General features: G+C 41.4%; 1 protein-coding gene across 1 annotated transcript; it reads right to left on the bottom strand.

Moving 5' to 3' along the window:
• Positions 1 to 11,168: 11,168 nt before the first annotated feature.
• Positions 11,169 to 20,791, bottom strand: mmaa (methylmalonic aciduria (cobalamin deficiency) cblA type). The gene is made up of 7 exons (XM_022738278.1): positions 20,734 to 20,791; positions 19,982 to 20,384; positions 18,351 to 18,473; positions 17,943 to 18,113; positions 16,843 to 16,928; positions 15,737 to 15,886; positions 11,169 to 12,267 (listed from the first exon to the last, which is right to left on the bottom strand). The coding sequence occupies exons 2-7, from the start codon at positions 20,361 to 20,363 to the stop codon at positions 11,977 to 11,979; spliced, it is 1,203 nt and encodes a 400-aa protein (XP_022593999.1). The 5' UTR covers positions 20,364 to 20,384; positions 20,734 to 20,791; the 3' UTR covers positions 11,169 to 11,976.
• Positions 20,792 to 21,809: the final 1,018 nt, after the last annotated feature.

Raw genomic sequence — 21,809 nt, forward strand, 5'->3', positions numbered from 1 at the left:
TGAAGGAAGAAAATGACCTCTGGAATCGATTTGGCATGGGTTGAAGCCAGGGATAAAACTACGCAGAATAAGGCTCTGCTGAGGCTGCTTGTTGATTTCTAAATCTATTCATCTTTGAAAAATTAGGCACTGAAATGAATCGGTAAATATGAAATTCCATGTTTATTCAGTTCTTAATAGCGTGTAGAGGTTGTACAAGTCTGCACAGGCTGCTTTATGCAAAGTGCAAGCCAAAAACAAAGATGTCACGTACGAGTGTGTGCAAAAAAAAGCAAGTGAAAGACAATCCACAACAGAGGCACACCTAGGAGAGCAGCAGTTAGAGAAGATCTGCAGGCCTGTGTGGCTTGTCAGTCACTTGCCGCTCCGAGTTGGGTTGGACACGCATGGTGGGACATGTATTTACATGCATGTTTGGTGCCCAGCCCAGGGGCATAGCATCACTGCCTGCCCACTCCCCCGCTGTGCCTGTTCCCCATTCTCTAGGGTGAGACATCACTCAGTGGGGGTCAGCAGCAATCTGATTCAGGAAGCACTGCAGGGGGCGTTTTTGGGGGAGGAGGGGGAGGGATTACCTGGCATATCCAGACTTAGGGCAGTCTGAATCAGCAGGGGGGACAGATCATACCCCCCTGCTGGCTGCTGCCTCAAATATAAAGCTAGTGCTTGGCCACTCCAACTGGATGACAAACACATTATAGGAGAGAGAGGAAGGGGAGGAAGAGGAGGAGGATGGTTATGGGCAGAGGGAGAGCAACTCTACTTAAGTATGATCATGTCTTTGAAACAGATAGGACACAAGCCAACTCCCCTGTTGTTAGGCTCCGCTGTTACCATGGCATTCTATGACAGTCACCAGCCATAGGTTACTTGGTTTCTATTGGTAACAGTCGGTGCTGCACTTCATTCACATCTCCTGTGACACTGAACCTAAAGATATCGCCTACCCTTTATCAGCATCTTGCAAGTAAAATCTCTCTGCTCAAATACAACTAGGTGAAATATCAACACACACACACACTTGTTTTTTTTTCACTGCAATGATTTCAATGATTTGGGTCTGCAGAGATTTGAAGTGGGGAGATTTAGCTGGAGAGAGCTTAACAGAATAGCCCAAGGTCAAGCCCAAACTAATCAGGCTCCTCATTCCCCTGGATGGAGTAATGAAGTAGAACGCTGACCCCCGGCTGACCCTGGGAATCTGTAGCGGGGAAAACCGGCCTGGAGACCAATTAGCCAAAAGTAAACGGAAATATTAAAACAGAGCATTCATTTATTAATAAACATGATCTGAGTCACCCAAAAAAGCAGCTTCAAAGCACATAAATGTGCTTTTATGTGAAAAGAATGGATTGATGTTTTACTCCAAATGTCATGAAACCTTAAGTCTTGTAGGATAATATGCTCCTTTTAGTCTGCATCTTAAAGATTTGTACTGAGGGTTGATTACAACCTGGTTAGCTCTCCTAATTATCTCATGCACTTGAGCATTTAATGATTTCCATGATTCAATTATCCCTAACTGAATTCCTGTCTTCAATCAATTAAAGCCATAGCTGCACACTCATCCATCTTCCAATCAGGGCATCAGGAATCCCTCCATCCATTCTCATTTGTGAAGAGAGTGGGTCAAACAAATTAACAGAGATCGATCCATCCATGTCTTTTCATATTTTTTTCACATTTTCTAACCTTTTATGTTACTTTTTACTTTGTATCTCTTGCGTGTAGTGAGCTTATCACTGTGCCATGTCTCCTCAACAGAATAGGTTGCATTTATTAATAGGGACAATATAGGCCTTCTACTACCCTGGCCCTTCATCTGCGAAACTGCTGCACTTCTGATCTTAATGCATTTTTCTGAGACCTTGAATAAATACAGTATAATCTTTTATCTAAAACCCTTTTGTCCTGCTCCTCCCTGCTGGTTAGTGTGATACCTGATGTTAAGGTGAGTGACAGGAGGCTCTCTGCATCTCTCAAGAACGCTCTCGCAAGACACACACTTAAAGACATAAACACATACACAAACACCCACTTTTGTACACAAACACATACAGTTTGGCACCATCTGCTGGAACCTTTAGAAACATATAGAAGAAATAATTGTATTATAATATTTGTAATTAAGTTGTAGGAGAGGGTATTTGTAATAAAGTAAACAATAAAAGGGACTGGTAAAAAAAAAATGCATTTTTCTGAGACCTTGAATAAATACAGTATAATCTTTTATCTAAAACCCTTTTGTCCTGCTCCTCCCTGCTGGTTAGTGTGATACCTGATGTTAAGGTGAGTGACAGGAGGCTCTCTGCATCTCTCAAGAACGCTCTCGCAAGACACACACTTAAAGACATAAACACATACACAAACACCCACTTTTGTACACAAACACATACAGTTTGGCACCATCTGCTGGAACCTTTAGAAACATATAGAAGAAATAATTGTATTATAATATTTGTAATTAAGTTGTAGGAGAGGGTATTTGTAATAAAGTAAACAATAAAAGGGACTGGTAAAAAAAAAAACAAGGCCTGAAACATAACAAAACAAATTGTTCCAGTGAGATCAAACAGATTGGTTATTTTTGACAGAAAACTAAAGGCATGTTTGACTGATGAGTGCAGCCTGTTCATCCAGTTCACGGTCAAATTACAGGAAGAAGCAGCAGCACAGAAATGGTTGCCAAGGTGCCCAGATAGTCATTTAACCCTCATTGGTTGAGAGGGAAGCCGAGGGCAGCACAGCCTTTTCACATGCTGCTCTTTCCATCCCCATTATCTCCTCTGTCTCATCCCTGCAACCACCAATATGGTTTCCTTGAAAGGGCTTAGCATTCTTTTAAATGTAAATACCAAACTGTGCTCTTTCTGCACAGACATACAGGATGGAGCTGAAGATTAGGTTTGATGTTTTAACACCGCAGTGGCTTTCTCTTCAGCAAAATCGTTTAACGGCAGTGCCAACCGCAGAGCAGAGCATTAGGGGTGTTTGGTCACATTTAACTTTGGGTAAGATCAAACACAAAGACAAGCCCACTAGACTGCTGTGGCCTTGTTCGAGCATCCCACTATGATGGATTCTGTGGCAAAAACATGGCTGCAAACTTCAATCTCATCACTCTCAGCAGCGCTCATCATGTTACTGGGAAGCTTCAGATGTCTTCATTCAGAGGGCAGCCTCAGCTGTATCTTTTCTTAGAGCCCTTACAGTTTTTTGGATGGCGGTGAGTGTGCATTCCCTGGCACAATTTTCAATAGAGCTCCCCCTGGAGTAGCTGGGGAATGGCTATCACAACAATTACACTGACAGCTCTTTTCTAAAGTGCACTTGATTTATTTGATTTAGCTAAGATTAATGGCTCTCCCTTGTAGCAGGCCTGGCTGAGATGTGCAGCAAAACATAGGCTTAACCCATGCATAAGCACAGGTGCATGCTACCACAGATAATGAAATTGTATGAAATATATGGGCACATCCAAACAAATGTGTAGATACACTTGTGAGGCACGTGGGTATACATAAAAAGTTAAAAATAAACCTACAATAAAACCAAGTTCTTAAAATCAGGTGCAAGGATGTGGCAACCAAGGAAGCACGGAATAAGAAAGAGCATTAACAATATTTATTACACAGATTTAAAATCACAGAGGCCAGGCCTTCATAATACTAATCAAAGAGCTAAAAAGAGTACCAAAACCACATTAAAATCCCTATAAAAACAAACTAAAACTCCATAAGAAGTCCCTTAGCTTAGCTGCGGATCATGGGCAGCAGGGACTTGGTCGTTCTTAGAGGTTGTAGATGGAAGGGGGGGTCGAACCCAACTCAGTAGGGGACAGCGCTGGGGGGCTTGTTCTGCTAGGCCGCTACCGCCGTCAACAATCCTCCTTGGGTCACTGGGAATAAGAACGGCAGCAGTCACTGAATTTATAAGGCCATACAGTCATGCACAGTCATGCCCAGGGCACGGTACTCACTCATAAGGGCAGGGTGCTAAGCTCATTTCCCGTGTTGCGCCGAGTATTCTGGGCCTCCTCCGGTCAGCCAACCGCCAACTTCCCGGCCCCTCGGTCCATCGCAGCTTTGCTGCTACTGCTCTATCACGCTGCCGCCTGCCAGCACAAGACTACCTCTCTTCAGCAGTTCCAAAGACTTTCATTGCAGACAATATGCAGCCTAAACATGAAAACAAATTCACAAAATTGATGTTAAAATTTGAAATGTATGTCCAGATTTTGTAGTTTTAAATAAAATGAAATGGAAATTGCTGTTTTTATTGGTCATTTTTCCTAAAGTGAGGATTCTCACAGACCCATTTTGTAAAATTAAAATCAAGCATTAAAAATACTGGATTTCTGCAATGTAAGGTTTATGCCGCGATGGTTCTTGGCCCGTATAAGCAAATTTAAGGTTGCTTTTCTAAAACGTTGCTTTAATAAAAGTGAAAAATCCTACACATTGACTTGCTTACTGCTGGTATATTTTAATTTATTCTGGATCAGTAATATAGATGTTGTTGTAGTACTATATTTTGTATGTTCAAATTTTTGGATTCTGAGTTATGATGAATATTGGCAGTTTTGATTTTATTTACCTTTTATCCTTTTCTTGACAGTGTGGTGTTGTATAGCTATACCAACTACTTCTTGTGGCCCTCCGGATAATTTACCGGAGATCTGTGAATATGTAAGCAACTGTTGCTAGTCCATATACATAATAAGGGCTGCATGGGTCAAAATGCTGTAACAGTTGTGCTGCCTTCTCACCTGACACACATTCAGGTAAGATACTTTTCAGTATAAAGGGTTGCATAAAAGTAAAGACACAGCAGTCTGCTTATCTCACTTCATTCTAGTACTTGCGAGCCTAGACCTTCATGATATCAAAATGAGAGAGTTGCTTGAAAATAAAAGAACAGTGGTTTGGCTTCAGTTCGGCTTTGTTTTTGATCTTTCCATACTTTCTTAGCACAGTCTGTTTAAATGAGTTCCTTTTATTGTCGGCTGTCCTGAACTTCAAAATCAGTTACATGTACATACGTATGTTGCAGTAACTTTTATGGTTTGCCCTGTTTTTACTGTCTCACACACACAGGCACAAAGACAGTATGTAGACACACATGTTCCTAGAGCTCGCTGCTAGAGGGAGACACCTGCCCCTTCACTATGTGCCAGGAAGCGCTACGTCTGGCTGGCTGGCGGACAGTTGCCAGGCCAGCGGTCCGGTATGGTCCAGTGAGGTTGGCACTGACGCCTGCCCATCTGCCCGAGTTGACACGTTTGCTCCCACACCACTTGTCCAGGAGGACGAAATGTGCTGTGGTGTCCTGGCAAAGTTCCCCGAAATGTCAACCTGGCGTGACAAACCCATGCCGGCCCCTTGGCCCTCACAGGCCTGGTAGTGTGGGGCATTGCCCTGGATCAGACGAGGAGCCAGGAACATGCCACGGTAACAAAAACTGCTGATCGACTACTGGGGCGCTACCATCTTGTCCAGGGTGGATAGAGCTTGTTCGGTCGGGTAGAGGATGACTGTTCTCATTACTGGCCCTGAACCTTACAAAACTTGGCTATTCACTAGTTGATAGAGGGCAGCTGGATAGAAATGAGACATCATGAGCGCGAAACGCATGTGGGAAACTAGCTTGGACCCTCTGCCGAAGCAATCCCATCCCATTAAAAATTGTTATGAATGAAACAAATTGTAACTTGGCGGCTCCTTTTACAGGCCAAAAACAATGGATGCAGAAGACAAATAACATGCGGAACATATTTTCTCTTGTTTGAGCAGATGGTCTTGGAGGTGCTGTGAGGGTCTGATGTTGGCTGACTCTGTCCTGTGGTCCCCTCAGGGCAGCAACTGTGAGTGGTCATTAACACGTGGAACAGGCCATGCCAGGAGAGAGAGGAGTCTAGCGGTAGTTAACAGCCACTATCCAGTTAAATCCTCCTCCTCTGTGCTAAACAGGAACAGCTACAGCATTTCTACTGGTTGCCAAGGCTGTACAGACAACACATCATGTAAGACCTTTAGAAAAAAAGACATTGTTTCGCAAGCACAAAGGAACAGAACGGGGAAAGATGAATTTCTACTCCACTGCACCTCATCGCTCACTTTTGCTGAATCTAAGGTTATGGCCAGGGCTGTCTGGCAGTTATCCATACACAGCGAATCATGGCATTTGTGTGTGCGCACATGTGCGTGTGTGCACACAGTGGAGCTGTGGACAGGTATGACAGGCTGACCTCCACATGTTACCGGAGAGAGTGTGCGGCCCAGTGTTACCTGTCATAACACGGGCTGCCTGGAGCCCCGGAGCACCAGCCTGACCAGGCCACTGGGCAGCCAGAAATAATAGAGACTGGCAAGAGGGCAACGAGGGGTCACACGGAGGGAGAGGAGGAGAGGGGGGACAGGGACATATGACAGGAGGACTGGTGACAGGATGAAAGCAGGAGAGTGAGAAGAAGAGAGGAAAGAGAAATGTATTTAAGTGAGGAGAGTGGTGAGGATAATGATGTGGGAGCAAGTGGGTCAATCAAGGAGCAAAGAGAGAAAGATAAAAGAGAGCAAAGTAAGGAGGTGGCTGCTGTTCTCCCTGCATATTACCGTCTAAAGCCTCTGAAGAGAGCTAAAAATTATGCGTAAAGGCAGTGAGGGAAGAGAAGAGGAAATCTGACTTGTGCTTCCTGAGTTCTCAGCATCCGTCCGACACCCTCAGACCAGAAAAATAAGCCTCAGTTTTAACAAAACAGACCACCTCGCATCACTTCCCATTTGTTTTGAAGCCCAGTTTATCTTTGCGAGTATGATGTTGGAGCATTCTCGAGGTGCCGCCACTCGCCTGCAGAGATGGAACAGCTGAATTCACTTAGGCAGGCTTGGCCAGCAATTAAAGTGCTGGATTAAGAGTGATTGCATTTTGTGTCCTGAGGAGGCGCTGCCTGCCATCTTGAGAGGTCTCATTAACATGGCTGCCATGGGCTGTGCTGAGCACTGCCACAGGCAGTTAAAAAATAATGGAGACATTATCAACCTTAATGTCTTGTACCTGGAGTGGAGAAGATTTTATAATCACTATTGTGATGGGCCACAGGCTGCCAGTTGTGCGAAAGGGAAAGGTTGGATGAAGATAACCCTTTTTCTGACCAGACCCCTGTGTGTTTTTTTGATCAGCCACTACACGTGGGGAGTCTGAGCAGCTGGATTTCATTAATTGAGTGCTGGCAGCGTTCTGCTCTGGCGGCAGGGGTGAGTCACACTGGTGGGATTGGTCTCTCTCTCCCTGATATCATCTTCCAACCATAACTACAAATAATTATTCACTCAAATCCATTACCGGGGGTCAGTCAAGTTCCCCAATCAGTTCTAAAGTCCAATTACTGGCGCCAAGGCTGTATTCGCGCTTTCCTACAGATGAAGGCCTGGCCCACAGGCTGCCCAGTAAATTACACATAGCAAACAGTGGAGTGTGCATGAGAGCGAGCCTCCTCAGGTGGGTAATAAAGCAGAGGTACATACTGGTCTCCCTGGGGCATTCTGACCGTACCATCTAGCAGACTTCACCAGGTTAAATAGAATTAGCCCATGCAATGAGACACACTTTGAATACCAACCACGTCTCATCACTGTACAGGCTAGAGAGCATGCAGCATGCACAGCGCAGCCTGGTATTAACATCCATCTCAGCAGTTGATATAATAAGACATGTCGCCATAAGGGTCTCCTTATAAAGAGGCTGCACAGTGACCCATCAGAGCAACATAATGAGTGGGGTGTTACATCTAGTGCACACACACACACACACACACTCAGGGCTTCACTCCAGCTCTCCAACCCCATTAGCGTGTGGTTCCTTGTATCGTTTTGCAGCCGTCTTGAAAGTAAGCCCTGAGCCTGGAGGAAATGCTTCTCACACACTCATCTGTCACTACAGAGAGACAGCAGTGCAGCCAGCCGAGTCGGAGCGGCCGGGTGGCCAACAAGGCAGGCAGTGTGTGTGGGGGGTGCATGTGTGCCAGTGTGTGTGACAGGGGATGGATGACTTGTATGTATGTACAAGATATGTAGGAGGTGCGCAGGACGGGTGTTCGTGTATGTGTGTGGTGACACAGTGTGTGCTTGTGTGCGAGGAGTGGAGCAAACATAGCAAGGATGGGGTGAGGCTTTGTGACCAACAGCCCATGACCAGTTGTCACACTACACACATACATACACACAGCTCCCAAATCCGCCTGGTAGGAGGGCCAGTCTGACATATCCCCCAGTGTCAGGCTTCCCTCACGCTCTGATCTGACCAGAAAACAGCCAAACTCTGACGCTGACACAACCATCAAGAGGAAAAACATTGATGTCTGTCTGCGTGACGATATGTCTGTTTTGTTTACTGACATTTGTAGCAGCCCCATTGTTCAGTGCTCATTCCAGACTTTGAGGTTTTGAAGGGGAAAAGCTGAGTTTTTGGACTGCAATTACATCAGTATGAGGGCACCGTTTTGCTTTGTCCTGAGCCAGGAAAGCATTTTGACTTGAGACTGCTGACACAAAGAAAGACTGTCAATGTAAGCCCCTCCATTAAACATGAAAAAACCTCATCAAAGAGCCAGTCTCTGTCCTCTGCTTACATTCAAGAGATCCAGCGAAATGCTAAACACATGTGGATGGGCCATGTGTTTAGGCTAAAATGGCCGAACACGATCCAGCAGCATTTGAGTTAATCTTCCTTAGTGAAACCGCATGGTGTTGTTTACACTGGAGACAACTGTGTGTACGTATATGCGTGTGTGTGTGTGTGTGTGTGTGTGTGTGTGTGTGTGGAGAGCGTCCAGAGCTGCAGAACTCACTGTTCCCTTTTGCAAAGCCAGAGCAGTTACAGTGTGTATGTGTTTGTGTCAGCATGATGGAGGAGAAGGGTGTTACTCAGACCTAATGAATCCATCTGCATTCAAGGGGCATTCTTCCTCTCGTACGCAGTCGGGAGCAAACAAGCAGCGACCTGGGAGCCAGTCCAGCGGTCGGGGGGCTCAGTCTCAGTGTTCCAAAGCAGACAGAGCAAGGACAAGCATGGATTAGTATTGAATACACCCGATTTTTTTCCCCCCTTGAAAAATAGGCTATTTTCAAAGAGAGGGTTGAGGTTGAAAGCTGTACAGTCACACAGTCAACCCTCCTGTACTGTACTGTACTAAGCTTTGCTCCTTTCTGTTTTTTCAGCAAGGACTGAGAGTAGCTGAGGAGGGTTCGGTACTGAGGGCGAGGACTACAGTACAGCCTGTGCTCCAGGAGAGTGGCAGCTGCTGATGTCCTCACCTCCGAGTGACCTGGCACCCTAGGCAACCTCAATGAAGAATGGATGGAGGGCAGGAGGCGGGGGCATTATGAGGGGGAGGGTGGTTGGCACTGAGGGATCAGTCATTAGGATGATGAATTCAGAGCTGAGTGGAATTAGGGAGACCTCTAGTGGTCGAAGAAAGTAAGAACTCACATCTACAGACAGCACACATTCTGAACATCATGAGCACTGTACGTACTGTGAATAAGTCCAATCATTAGTCTGCTGGTGACCTTGAGAGAGTTTTTCACACCTTTATTTCATCCCCTCTTAACTTTTTTTTCTTTTTTAAACTCTCTATAATCTGTATTTAATAAAATGGCACCAAATTGTCTGTAGATGCAAGTGACATTAGGATCCATACAGTGGAGTTATATTACTGATATTGTGCAGAAAAAAAGTTCAAAAAGTTAAGGACCATAAATCTAATATTTAGAATTTTGAATCTGTATTTTAATTTAATTTTGGAGAAATACCTTCTTCCTCAGCCTTAAAATTTCAAATTTTCCAAGAACTGAGCTCCTCAGCTGTTGCATGAAGAACGCTCTGTATGAGTGAAGCACCAGCAGGTTTAACAGAAAGAGCTCCACCTACAGTTCTTCAACTTCATCATGTGATCTTCACATCATAAAATGTTGGCTACAAAAACCTAAACATCTTTTTAAACTGGCTTTCAACTAACTTGAATTGTTTCATGTATCCAGGATTATATATATATATATATTTTTTTTTTTTTTACTTATTTCATCTATTTTACTGTTTATTGTATTTTTATATTACTGTCTTCTTTGTTCTTTGTCTAAGCACTTTTAAATTCAATTAAGAAAAAGGTTTTACAGATTATTATTATTATTGTTACAATTAATATTATTAATATGATGCAGTCCAATACAATAACACCTAAAGATTGCGTCATAAAATTACTATATTGTTAAATCAACACCTTTCACAGTTTCCTTAAAAACTGATGATATGCTTCACAAAGGTTGTATTTTGTGGCATTGCACTGACTTGCATTATATTGTACTTGATGTTCTTTTGTAAATTCCCTTTATTTTGGTAAGGTGCTGACAGAATGGAAGAACACCAAAAAAAGAGTCTCACTGATAACTCCTAAAAAAAAATTGACTGATCAAATAATCAATCAACTTTGATAAACGATTTATAATTTAGGTTGTTTATCAAGGAAAAATAGCAAATATTTTTGTAGTCACGAATGTGAAGACTTGCTGCTGTTCTCCATTTCTAAATCACTGTATACTGAATGTCTGAGTTTTGGACAAATGCAAGCAATTTTTTTTTAATAGACTTATTGATTGAATTTACATGAATCAGTTGCGGTTGTAGTTCTCACAGGTATTGTGTGCAGAACACCGTTGTGATGACTCTGAAGTTTGTGTGGAAAATACCTGTCGTGTAGATTTTACAAGCATATGCTACTGACACTGAGTCTACAGCTTTATCCTGAATACAGCAGCAAGTCTGTTTAAAATTAATAAAGTAGCCACAGTGAAGTCGTGAGTATGTGACTTCTCTTTGTCTTTTGATCTCTGGTGGTGTCCAGGAGTGCAGTGCATTATGAAGGTACTTCTAAAAATATTAAAGTGTGTTTCGCCTGAATTACAAGTAACTGAGCAGCTGACTCATTCAGGGGATACCTTGCACTGACATTTCTGGCTCCAGAGTGCAGAAAACATTTCATTACATCTTTGACAAATCTCAGGACTAATATTCATAGAGGTTACATTAATCAGTACCCCCTTCTTTTTCATACCATGAGCAAACACAAGGAGAGAGGAATCTTAGCCAACTGTACTGACAGATTTAATGTTATTCACTTATCCATTTAAGATTCACAGCATAATCAGCATCTTGAAAGTGCAGTTGTCCAAGAGAATTTGTGTTTGTTATTGGAGCGAAGTCCACAGCAGTTCATCAAGAGAACTGACTGTACAATCCCGCTGCTCTAAACCTTATCCGTTCTTCAAAACTTTTCCTTTGCGGTTATAAATTGTAAATCAATCTATGGGCAAGAGTGCCAGTGGCAGTGAATTGTTTACCACGTATCATACTCTCACTACAGTATTGGTCATGTCAGTATTTCTGGCCGGAAAAACAAGTGACAGCTTCTTCTAAAGACACACTTTGTAAAAGTGGTCAGTATTGTGCAGGCTGTTTTCCAAGTGTAATAACATGGCCTTTACAATCGTCCGTATGTTTCGTACTGATTTCATTAAAACTGTTCATGAGGGCTTTAGTGTTCTAGTCCAAGAAGACAGTCTCAGTATCTTCTTTACATTAGAAAACATCAGAAAAAACGGATGATGGCAGAACTCTTTTACATCGTTTCCCTCCACTGTCCATATGTGAATATGTCTTGAAGCCGAAGGTGAGACATGAAAACTGTCTGCTCAGTCAGGCCTCTCCTGATTTGGATTAAAGCAAGATGAAACTGAGTCTCTGTGGAAGGGGTGACTTCTGCCTCACTTATTTTAAATTTCAAATTAAGTGTAAAAACAGCAAGGCTGCTTCTTTTTGTGCAAACCACAGAGTCAAGGTCGCATATTCTCACTCTGTCCTAGTGTTTTTTGGCACCAAGTGGCCCTAATGAACCGTAAAACATCCATCCAGTCCCAGCGTTCACTATGAAGATGATGACGAGAAGCCTTTCAGAAGCAGGTCAGCAGCCAGGCCTGGAGAGATAGCCCCGTTGGTGACCTTCTCCTCAAGTTGGGGTAGAGCCTCTCTGACACTGGGGTGATTTTGGAAATGACAGAGGACGGTCTCCTGGATCAGACTCCACATCCAAACTTTTTGCTGGGCCCTCCGTCGGCCCTGCAGTTCACCGCTGGCTAACATGGCGTCCCGGTATGACTCCATCTTGGCCCAGACCTCTGGGATGCCCTCACTGTTGTGAGAGGAGGCACGGATCACCTGAGGAGGGAGTTAGGGGGAGGGGGGGGTGCAGGATGCACGTGTGAATTTAAAGCATCTCTTTTTCCAACAAGCAGGTGGTAGTCTGGACAATGACTGTTCAGCCTAAAGATGTCAACAAACGCCCAGCAAACTGCCCTCTGCACTTTCTTCAGTATGGAAACTTTCAAATACGGACTTATGTCTCATATTCAAGATTCTGTATGGAATAGCACGTCCTTCTTTGAGCCTCTTTGTTAAACTCATGAACAGTACTGACAAAGGTATTCATCTGAGGCGACTCTATAGCAGCAGTCAGATGCAGCAAATACAAAAAACTGTCCTAGTAGTCAATTAGTTGAGACACTAACATAGAACTACAATGTCCCCAGTCTGGTTACAGCCGAGGATCCTCGTTGCTCACCATACCCTCTTTGTGTAAAAAGAAAAAGGCCAAAATCTACTCAGATACGTTTTCATGAATGATGTGATGTGTTTGTAGATCAACTCCAAATCGTCTGTAACTGTTTTAATTCTCATTTGAAAGGTTAGTTTAGGTTAGTTTGTTGAAGATCCTAGAACAAAGTGTGGTGATGTTTTTTTTTTTTTTTACATCTGATTTTAATTGTGACTTTACTGTATAGACTGTATATGTATAGTGTTTTTTAATTAGCTTTGGTAGTTTTTAGTTAGGTTGGGTCTATGGGTGTAAATAAGCTGTTAGGCTAACCCCAGTATATTTACATTTGTTTTTAGTCATTGTTCATTAATCTCCATTTGTATAAACAAATAAACAATAATTTTTTTTAGCAATATGCGGTATGTAAAACAGAAATGCCAAAACCAACTACTGAAAGAAATGCTGTTCTTTCCACATTGCAAAACAAACTGTGTGGGTTTCTGTCAAAAATATCTTTTGGTCAAAATTGAAATACTTTTGAGAGAGGCAACGTTGAAAGTGTATTAAAGTTCAATAGCAAAAGAGCATTTTACATAAATTTAATTTCAGTTGAGTCGGCAGAGATGCTGCTTTCCCGTTCTGTGAGTTTCGTCTGTGTTTAAGACTTGTTTGCAATGCGCCTCCATCCTAGAAGAAGCTGTCATGTCACTTTTCAAACAGTGTGTGTTTTCATCTCCCCATAACACCTTGTTCACACAAGCAATCTGGGGATAAATGTCACTTTAGTGTTCAGTTCTTTTTTTGTCTCTTTTCAGAGCTTGCTACAGAGTCAAGAGCACATGATGAAATTCAGTGTAACATTCAAATTCAAAGCAGACACAAAAGTGAAAAGTGCCTCAGATTTACAGGAACAAAAAAAAGTCAGGGCAATCAGACGTGCATTTAGGACCCACTAAACTGCTTCTGTAAAAGTTCACCTCCTGTTTTTAATACTGTAATTCTGTTTTTAGTGCTTAAATAAAATAAACCACACAGATTCTCTACAATCTCCAGACTGCTAAAGTGTAATGAAATTACATGTATCATTGGGAGATAATTTGACATCAACTGGCAATTGGTAAAGTTGAATGTGACAAGCTGGTAAATATTGGAAGCCTGTGATCAACAGCCAATTATGAATCTTCTAATTACATCATTAGGTTAATCATTTTACAAGGACTGGATTTGAGTCTGATGCAAAAACAGGAAATCAAACTTGAGTGTAACCGTACTGTACAGTATGTTCGCCAATCATCCTCTGCAAATAACTTATAAAAAAACAAAAACAAACAAGCAAAACCTGCTCCCACTGACATCTCGCCATGCAGAGTTTTGCCTTTATTTGTGGAGGTTTGAAGATATCCAGGATCTTTTTCTTCCATCCCAGTACAATTAAAGTGAATGGAATCTTGTTTGTTGTGCGCAGAGCATTAGAAAATTACATTAAAAAAATATTGTTTTCCAGAAACAATGTCCCCTTTATTCTGAATACTGCACAGACCACACTGTTAACAGTTTTCATTTCAATGACTTTAGATATAGTCCCTTTAAAAGCTGTTGACATAGATAGATGTACTAATCAAATAGAGGCAAGTAAGAAAATATGTTTTTGGTTTTTTTGGTAACCTGGGTGAACCAACTAGTTTTGCACATTGGGAGACTTACAGGACACAGATCAAGATCCAACACTACACTTCCCATAATCACCTCAGCAGCGCTTTTGATAGACCCTTCCTGCTTTATAAAAAACCTTTCAAACTCAGTTTAAAATCTGTTGTCTCCAAGTTAAACTTGAGTAATACACCACCTTATGAAGACAGAACACCAAAGTGCTTTGAGATAAATATTGAGGTAAATATTGAGATCTGATTTGAAGTGAGTAAAAATTATGTCAGCTGTGTATTTTTTTCAGACTTGAGAGAGCTCCTCCAGTGTCACAGAAGACATTTTGCAACTGTTTACACAGGCTAAACTGTATTTCGTGTGACTTGTAACTTTAGTTTGACATGTAAAATTGTTGGAGTTCTTATCATTAGTAGAGCTGAAATGATTAGTCAGCTGACAAAAAATAAATTAGCAACTATTTCAATAATCAACTTATCACTTATGTTTAAGCAAAAAGTCGAAATATTTTCTAAATATAATACAGTTTCTCAACTGTAAGGATTTGCTGCCTTTTTCAGTTTTGTAAAAAGAATCTCTCTGGGGTTTGGACCGTTGGTTACAACATAACAATTAATCAAATAATTGAGAAAATCTTAGGCAGATTAAAAAACATTAGTTGCAGCCCTATTTGTTTTTTTTTTTTGTTTTTTTTTTTTACATATAAGCCAAGACACAGAAATCAAAGTAGCATTTATGACATGTTTTATGTTTTCACGCAGAGCGAGGTAGACAACAAAATAAAGACTGAGGAGGATGAAAAGGGAGAGAGACTATATCAGAGATTAGGTTACTACGGGCCGAATAGATGAGACAAAAGAGGGCAGAAAAGCAAAGGTAAGAATAAATAGAGTAAGCGACTACGAGAGCAGCCTATCAGCTTTTATACGAGTGTGCAGGCTTTAAAATGAGCAAAATGCATGACACAGCAGTCGAGTATTCAGAGCAGTCGGGAATGGGGGTGGGTGTGAGGGGGGAGGGTGGGAGGAGGGGGTGTTGCCTGGCAGCTTGCACACTGGGCAGATGCTGCATTGGGCTGGGAAAACAAAAGGAGAAGGCCAGGCATGCAGGCGGGTGAGCTGGGACATGCGGGGAGGAGTGAGACACTGCAGTACTGATGCGGTGACATCACCGACATCACCATTATGATCATCATTATCACCACCATCATCCTCATCCCCCTCCCTCCTTCTCCTGGGTCAGCTGACCTCTCAGTGGGATGGCTTGTTGGGTTCACGAGGCAGCTGTGGCTGCTCAGTGGGTCAAATGTTGAACACTTGTCACTTATCTGTTTTATTTTTTTTAAATGCATTATCATTTTGCTGTTGGCTCCCTCCCCCACTACGCTGTTAAATAGACAGGTGCACACACAGTCATCCTCACACACACCTTGGGGTTCCAGGACTTGGATTGTCTCCTAAGCAGTTTGAGTGCGCTGGTGTATTCAGTCTGGATCCTCCTGGCTGGCACCACCAGGTCTCCATCTGACTTTGTCACCACCACCAAGTCTGCCCTCTCAATGATGCCTCTCTTGATACCCTGGACAGAGGTTTTGGCATCAGAGATGGAGATAATTAACTTCACAGAACACCGTGAATAAATCTGATCTAGACGCCTTATAGATAATAGAGGCTGGAGTAGATGCACAGAACGAATGCAGCTGTCAATATCATTTGAGCTTTTTTTTGACTGAGGTGTTATTTTACTCTACTTGAGTCACACAATGTATCTCAATGCAACCAAATGTCTAAGTCACATAGTTTTGTGGCACTTCTGCAGGACTTAAAATCTGAAAAACCTTTCAACGTTTCATTGTCAATATGTTTAATTTAGGATATAATTACAATAATTAAAACAAATGCCACTTAAGATGCTTAATGACCATAATCACCATAATATTAATCCTAATGAGTTAAACTAATTGAGTAATTAGCTAATGAGTAATTCATCTAATTAATAAACTGATTAGCATATAGTTTTTGTCAACATACTTATCTTTACATCAAACATGGACAAAAAAGTAAGTTTCTCCTTAATAACTTAAATTTGAAAATGTATTTATGCAGCAATGTAATTCAAAATGTAGATTACACCATCTATTTACATTATTATTTACACGAGTATTGTTGGTTAATTCATAATTAATAATTATTTCTTCGTGTGAATCTGTGGTATAAGAATGAAGAGACTGAAATCAAACTTTAGGGAAGTTTGTATAATGTATTATTCTCATGTTATCGTATTCACATGACCAATGCCAAAACTGGTGTTACTGGACATTCTCAAAACAATGACAGCAAAGTGGCATGGAATAACCTTTAGTAACCTGCAAGAAATTATGTATTCCAGCTGCTAAAACCAACTTTCTAACCTGAGAGATTAGCATTGGTTGAGCATTATTCAAGCAAAAACACAGAAAAACATCTTTGTTCCAATTTATAACAGATAAAACAAGATCTGACAACGATGATGAGCCACTGATGTTATTCACTGACCTGGAGTTCATCGCCCCCTGCTGGTGGAATCAGCAGTACAAACATGTCAACCATGTCAGCTACTGCAAACTCTGACTGGCCCACACCTGGAAACAAAGACAGAATATTAACTGTATTTACTGTTATTTACTGTTTATACTGTCACCACTAACCAGCAATATACTCAAACTAAAACTAAATCCACAGTAAGGAGCCACCAGCTTGAATGTTGCATCATACAGTCACATTAATAGTTCACCTGTATATGATTTCACAGTACCATGTATGAACAAGAGAAAAATGAAAGTAATTCAGCGTGAAATAAGATTCTTGATCGGAACATGTTCAGAAGTTCAAACATGGCTTTGAATAAGCTTGAATAGCTTTCACAATCTTCACAGTGAATAAATTCTAGCCTCTGGGATACACTTACTAATGGCCAAACTGTGTCTGTGGCACCAAGATCGAAAACTGAGAACAGAGAGATTGATCAAATATTTCATCAAATTCTTAGTTAATACTTCGTCATATATTTCCTGATTTTTTCCCATTTTATCCTGCAGCTTATTGAAGGTGGTGGAGACAACTCTGAAAACTGATAGGTGCTTATAAAGTTGGGTTTATTTAGTTAGATACACAAAATGAGGCTGTATCACCTATTTGTATTCAAATAAGTGTCTGATTATAATAGGAAGAATCAGATACAAGGTGAAACCAAGTGTGAAACAGAAATCTGTATTACACAGGAGAAAAAAAAATCGAATTTTTAGTCTGCAGTTTAAATACTATTTCAATAAAATAAAAAAAACAACTAGAATTAACACCTCGTGGTTGTATGCCAACCAGCCAAGTTGCAGTAAATACGGTCACAATCTCCCCTTCCTGATTTACCGCATGAGTGTTTTTGCAGAACATTCTGATGTCACAGTGAAGTTGGCATTTGATAATTTGGATATAAAATGTCATCACTTGATTCTATCCTTAAGGGCATTTGAGTTAAATTGTGTCATAATTACAGACGGACGGACAATCTGAAAACAATATGCCCCTGGCTCTGTCTGTCATTGGCACATAGGCATAAAATTCACTTTGAGAAACACATGAAAATCCCAGTGTCTTACCTACAGTCTCTACTAGGACGATGTCATATCCTGCCCCCTCACAGAGAACGATGGCCTCATTGGTTGTTCTGGTGACTCCACCAAGTGTCCCAGAAGTCGGTGACGGTCTGATGAAAGCATTCATGTCCCTGGAGAGTTCAGTCATACGAGTCTTATCACCCAACAGAGACCCTGCAACAAGAGGGATCGTCTCAGTTTGTAGCACAAATAAAAACCTTTTTGGTGTAACATGATTGGTTGATTGTACAAGTGGCATCCTAATTAATTCATCCGAACATAAACAACATAGTAAGCAGTGAGGTTATTTTACATAACAATTTCCCACATAGCTCTGTTATGTTATAAAGCACCGCTATCCCAACAACTGTTCTTCAGTATCATGTTTATGATTTGTGTCTCAGATGCTACCTCCTGTAGTGCAAGACGACGGATCAACTGCCAGCACTGACACTTTATGTCCACGTCCTGTCAACATCTTCCCCACCACCTCGATGAAGGACGACTTCCCTGCTCCAGGAGGACCAGACAGACCTGAGAAATCAACAGAGAGATCAAATTAGCAACAAATGGCACCAAAACCTGTTGTCAAGACCTGTTCCTGTTGTCTGTTTCTGAGACTAAGCAAGCTTCAATTAAGATTGCAAAATTTGTTTTGTTTTACATGTAATGCTTATGTGGCTACTCAAAACGTTTAAAGTTATAAATCTCCTAAAAACCTGGTGCCAAAAAACATGTCTGAAGTGCTTGAAGAATATAAACCTGGAGGTTCCCATGATTGTAAAAAAGCAATTAGTACCTCTAGACATACCCACACATGGGAAAAGCTGCATTTAGATACTTTAGTGCACACAGGTGAAACCAACTTCCTGATGATATTAAACGCACCCCATCTTCAGCCACTTTCGAATAAATTTATGTTATACAAACAAACTTGCAGTGCGATGTGATTTTGCATATATCACAAATACCATGATGTAAATTGATATTAAAAAAAATGTCCTTAATCCAATGATAGTTATTTCCTGACTCGTTCTCACCTCATGAGTCCAACAATACTGTCAACTGCTAAATTGACTGACATGAGGATATGATTATCCTCTATAGAACTGGGGGTATTAGTCTCTAAAACCTGCCTTGTCTTAGGCATTTGATCACCTACCTTTAAAAATGACTTGAGGGAAACTGTCAATGGTGGGTTCCACACTCGCCAAACACTTTATTAGGAACACCATACTGACACTAAGTAGTTCTTCACTTTGCCCTCAAAACAGCCTCAGTTCTTCTTACATAAGATATTCCTTTGAGATTCTGGTCCATGTTGACATGATTGCATCAGATCATTTCTGCAGATTTGTCAGCTGCCCATTCATGCTGTGAATCTCCTGTTCTACCACATCCCAAAGGTGTTCTTTTGGATTCAGATCTGGTGACTAGGGAGGCCACTGATGTACACTGAAGTCACTGTCATGTTCATGAAACCAGTCTGAGTTGACTTTTTCTTTGTGACATGATGGAAGCCGGAAAAATTCCCCATTACACCACCAGGATTCTGACCCTATTTGATGTGAACATTAACCGGAGCCCCTGTATCTTCATGATTTTATGCATTGCAGTGCTACCACATGATTGGCTTATTGGCTAAATGCATAAATAAGCAAGTGTACATGTGCTTTAATAATGTAAAAGTATTCTGCGAGAAAAGTTTACAACTAATGCATCCTAAGAACAATCACCCTGCGAAAACACATTTTCTCCTGAAATATTTACAATATAATGCTAAATAACAAGCACAAAAGTTTGAATATCTGCACTGTCAGTGTGAAAACAACAGCCTTGTCAAACAAACCCCCTAGCAGTCTATACATCTTGTAGAAGAAGTCCTTTCAAAAATCATCACTTACACCAGAGAGAAAGTAATAGAACAAAATATCCGTGTCAACCAAAAAGCACATTCCCAGTTTGCTGAAAATGAGACACCGCTCTCTTAATCTTGTCTTCACCTCTATCCCCAGCTGAATACAGAAGGCGAGCCCACACACCTACTCTGAAGGCCACTGGCTTCCCTCCATTGCGACTCTCCTGCTCAATCCTGTAAGCCAGCACCCTCTGCAGCAGCACCTGGGCCAGCTCTTTCTTCCTGGGATGCTGCGTCTCCACTAGAGTGATGGACTCAGCCAGAGACGCCCGCTGTCCTCCGATCAGCCCATCGTACAGTTTTGTCAAAAGTCTCTGCTCAGGGCCGCTCAGGTCATGTATGTGCTGGCTGAGGGCTGTGCTCACACCCCTACTGTACTGGCAGCTGTGACCCAGGACGGTGTTCTGGTAACAGGGGTGGGAACCTGTGAAGACCCTTTGGTGGAGGCAGCATGTCCTGGGTGAGGGAAGGGAAGAGATGTAGCGGAGGAGGCCAAACCGTCCCATTTTATGACAAATATGGGGCTTCTAGGAGGAGAAAACAATGGAGATTTTTTTTCATTCATTCATGACAGCTTCAACTGTAGCATCAAAATGACGAAAATATGGAAGATAGCGTATTCAATCCTATTTTGACCTTATAATTTAGCGGTGTCTTGAGCACTTGCTAACCGAAAATTCAACTGTTGTTAGCCTTGACAGCAAAGTGAGAAAACTTCAACACGAGCACAAAACCGGTTTCTTCTATTGACCGTGAGGCTAACGCTGTGTTAGCGTAACATCCGCTAATACTGTAACTATAAATACAATTCTAAAAGATATAACCAGCAAACTATTTACACAAAATGTTCCTGAAGTTACAGGAATTCACACTGACCTCGTACCAGCTTCCTGGAGGTGTTACTCGAGCGTTACAGGTTACATATCAACGGTTGTTTCATTCATTCTCTTCCGTTTCCGTTGACGCACGGCACCGCCCCCGACAAAAGGTTCCGTCGATTCATTTATACGATAAATATATCTTTAAACTCTGTAAATAAAGAAGATAAGTGTCAAATGTATTTGCCTTTGTAGTAAAACAAGCGGAAATGTATGAGTGATTTCTGAAAAGTATTCCCTAAATCGTCAAAAACAAAACTCAGGGGGCGGCTTATGGGGCCCTAGTACCTAGCACTTCTTACATGAAGTTTATATTATAACTTAGATCAAATAAAATACTGTACTATAATACTTAAGTACTTGTCCATGTTCTTTATCCTATGACGCTATTCCTTAAAGAAATGTAATATCAATAGAGTAAATATTCCTCTGTTGGTCAGAGTAGTGAAGACATTTAGTTGGCCTTGGTGTGGATCCATGTCTGCTCAGTTAGAGCAGCACATATAATTATGGTCTGGATTTAAATGTAGATTTGTCATCTAAACATTAAATCTGTGAACTCTGTGAACATAGTGTAACAAAAATAGGTGTCAAGATTAGTAAAGCTGTTTAAATTCATTCACGACCTACGTCATGTAAATTCAAAATAGTAACATCAGACATTTTTTTCCTCTTTTTATGTGTCAGCAGTGAAAATTAGCCATGATGCAGGCCCTGGAAGTTTTTTTTTCCTGGGCAACTATCATGTTTTGCCCAAATGATGTACAAATGGCTTGATACAGTAAATAGTGCATGTAGCTGCTGTGAATGGGGGAGAAAATTCCCCAGGGGAAAATATAGACTAAGCCCCAACTGTTTACAATGTCTGGCTCCACCCCTGGACAGAGGACAGGTTTAACCAGCAGACAGCAGCAGAGGTTCATTTTTACATCCCATCTGAAACCACAGGCTGGTTCGATGCCCTGAATCAAACCTGATAATGAAGGCTTTAAAAAACGGTGATTTCAGTTTCCTTAAATAAATAAATTATTATAACATTTAATTTTTAAAGGACTTTACTATTCTCTAACCTAT

Source organism: Seriola dumerili, unplaced genomic scaffold (genome assembly GCF_002260705.1).
Source record: "Seriola dumerili isolate Sdu_G_001 unplaced genomic scaffold, Sdu_1.0 BDQW01000035.1, whole genome shotgun sequence".
NCBI classification, from domain to species: Eukaryota; Metazoa; Chordata; class Actinopteri; order Carangiformes; family Carangidae; genus Seriola; species Seriola dumerili.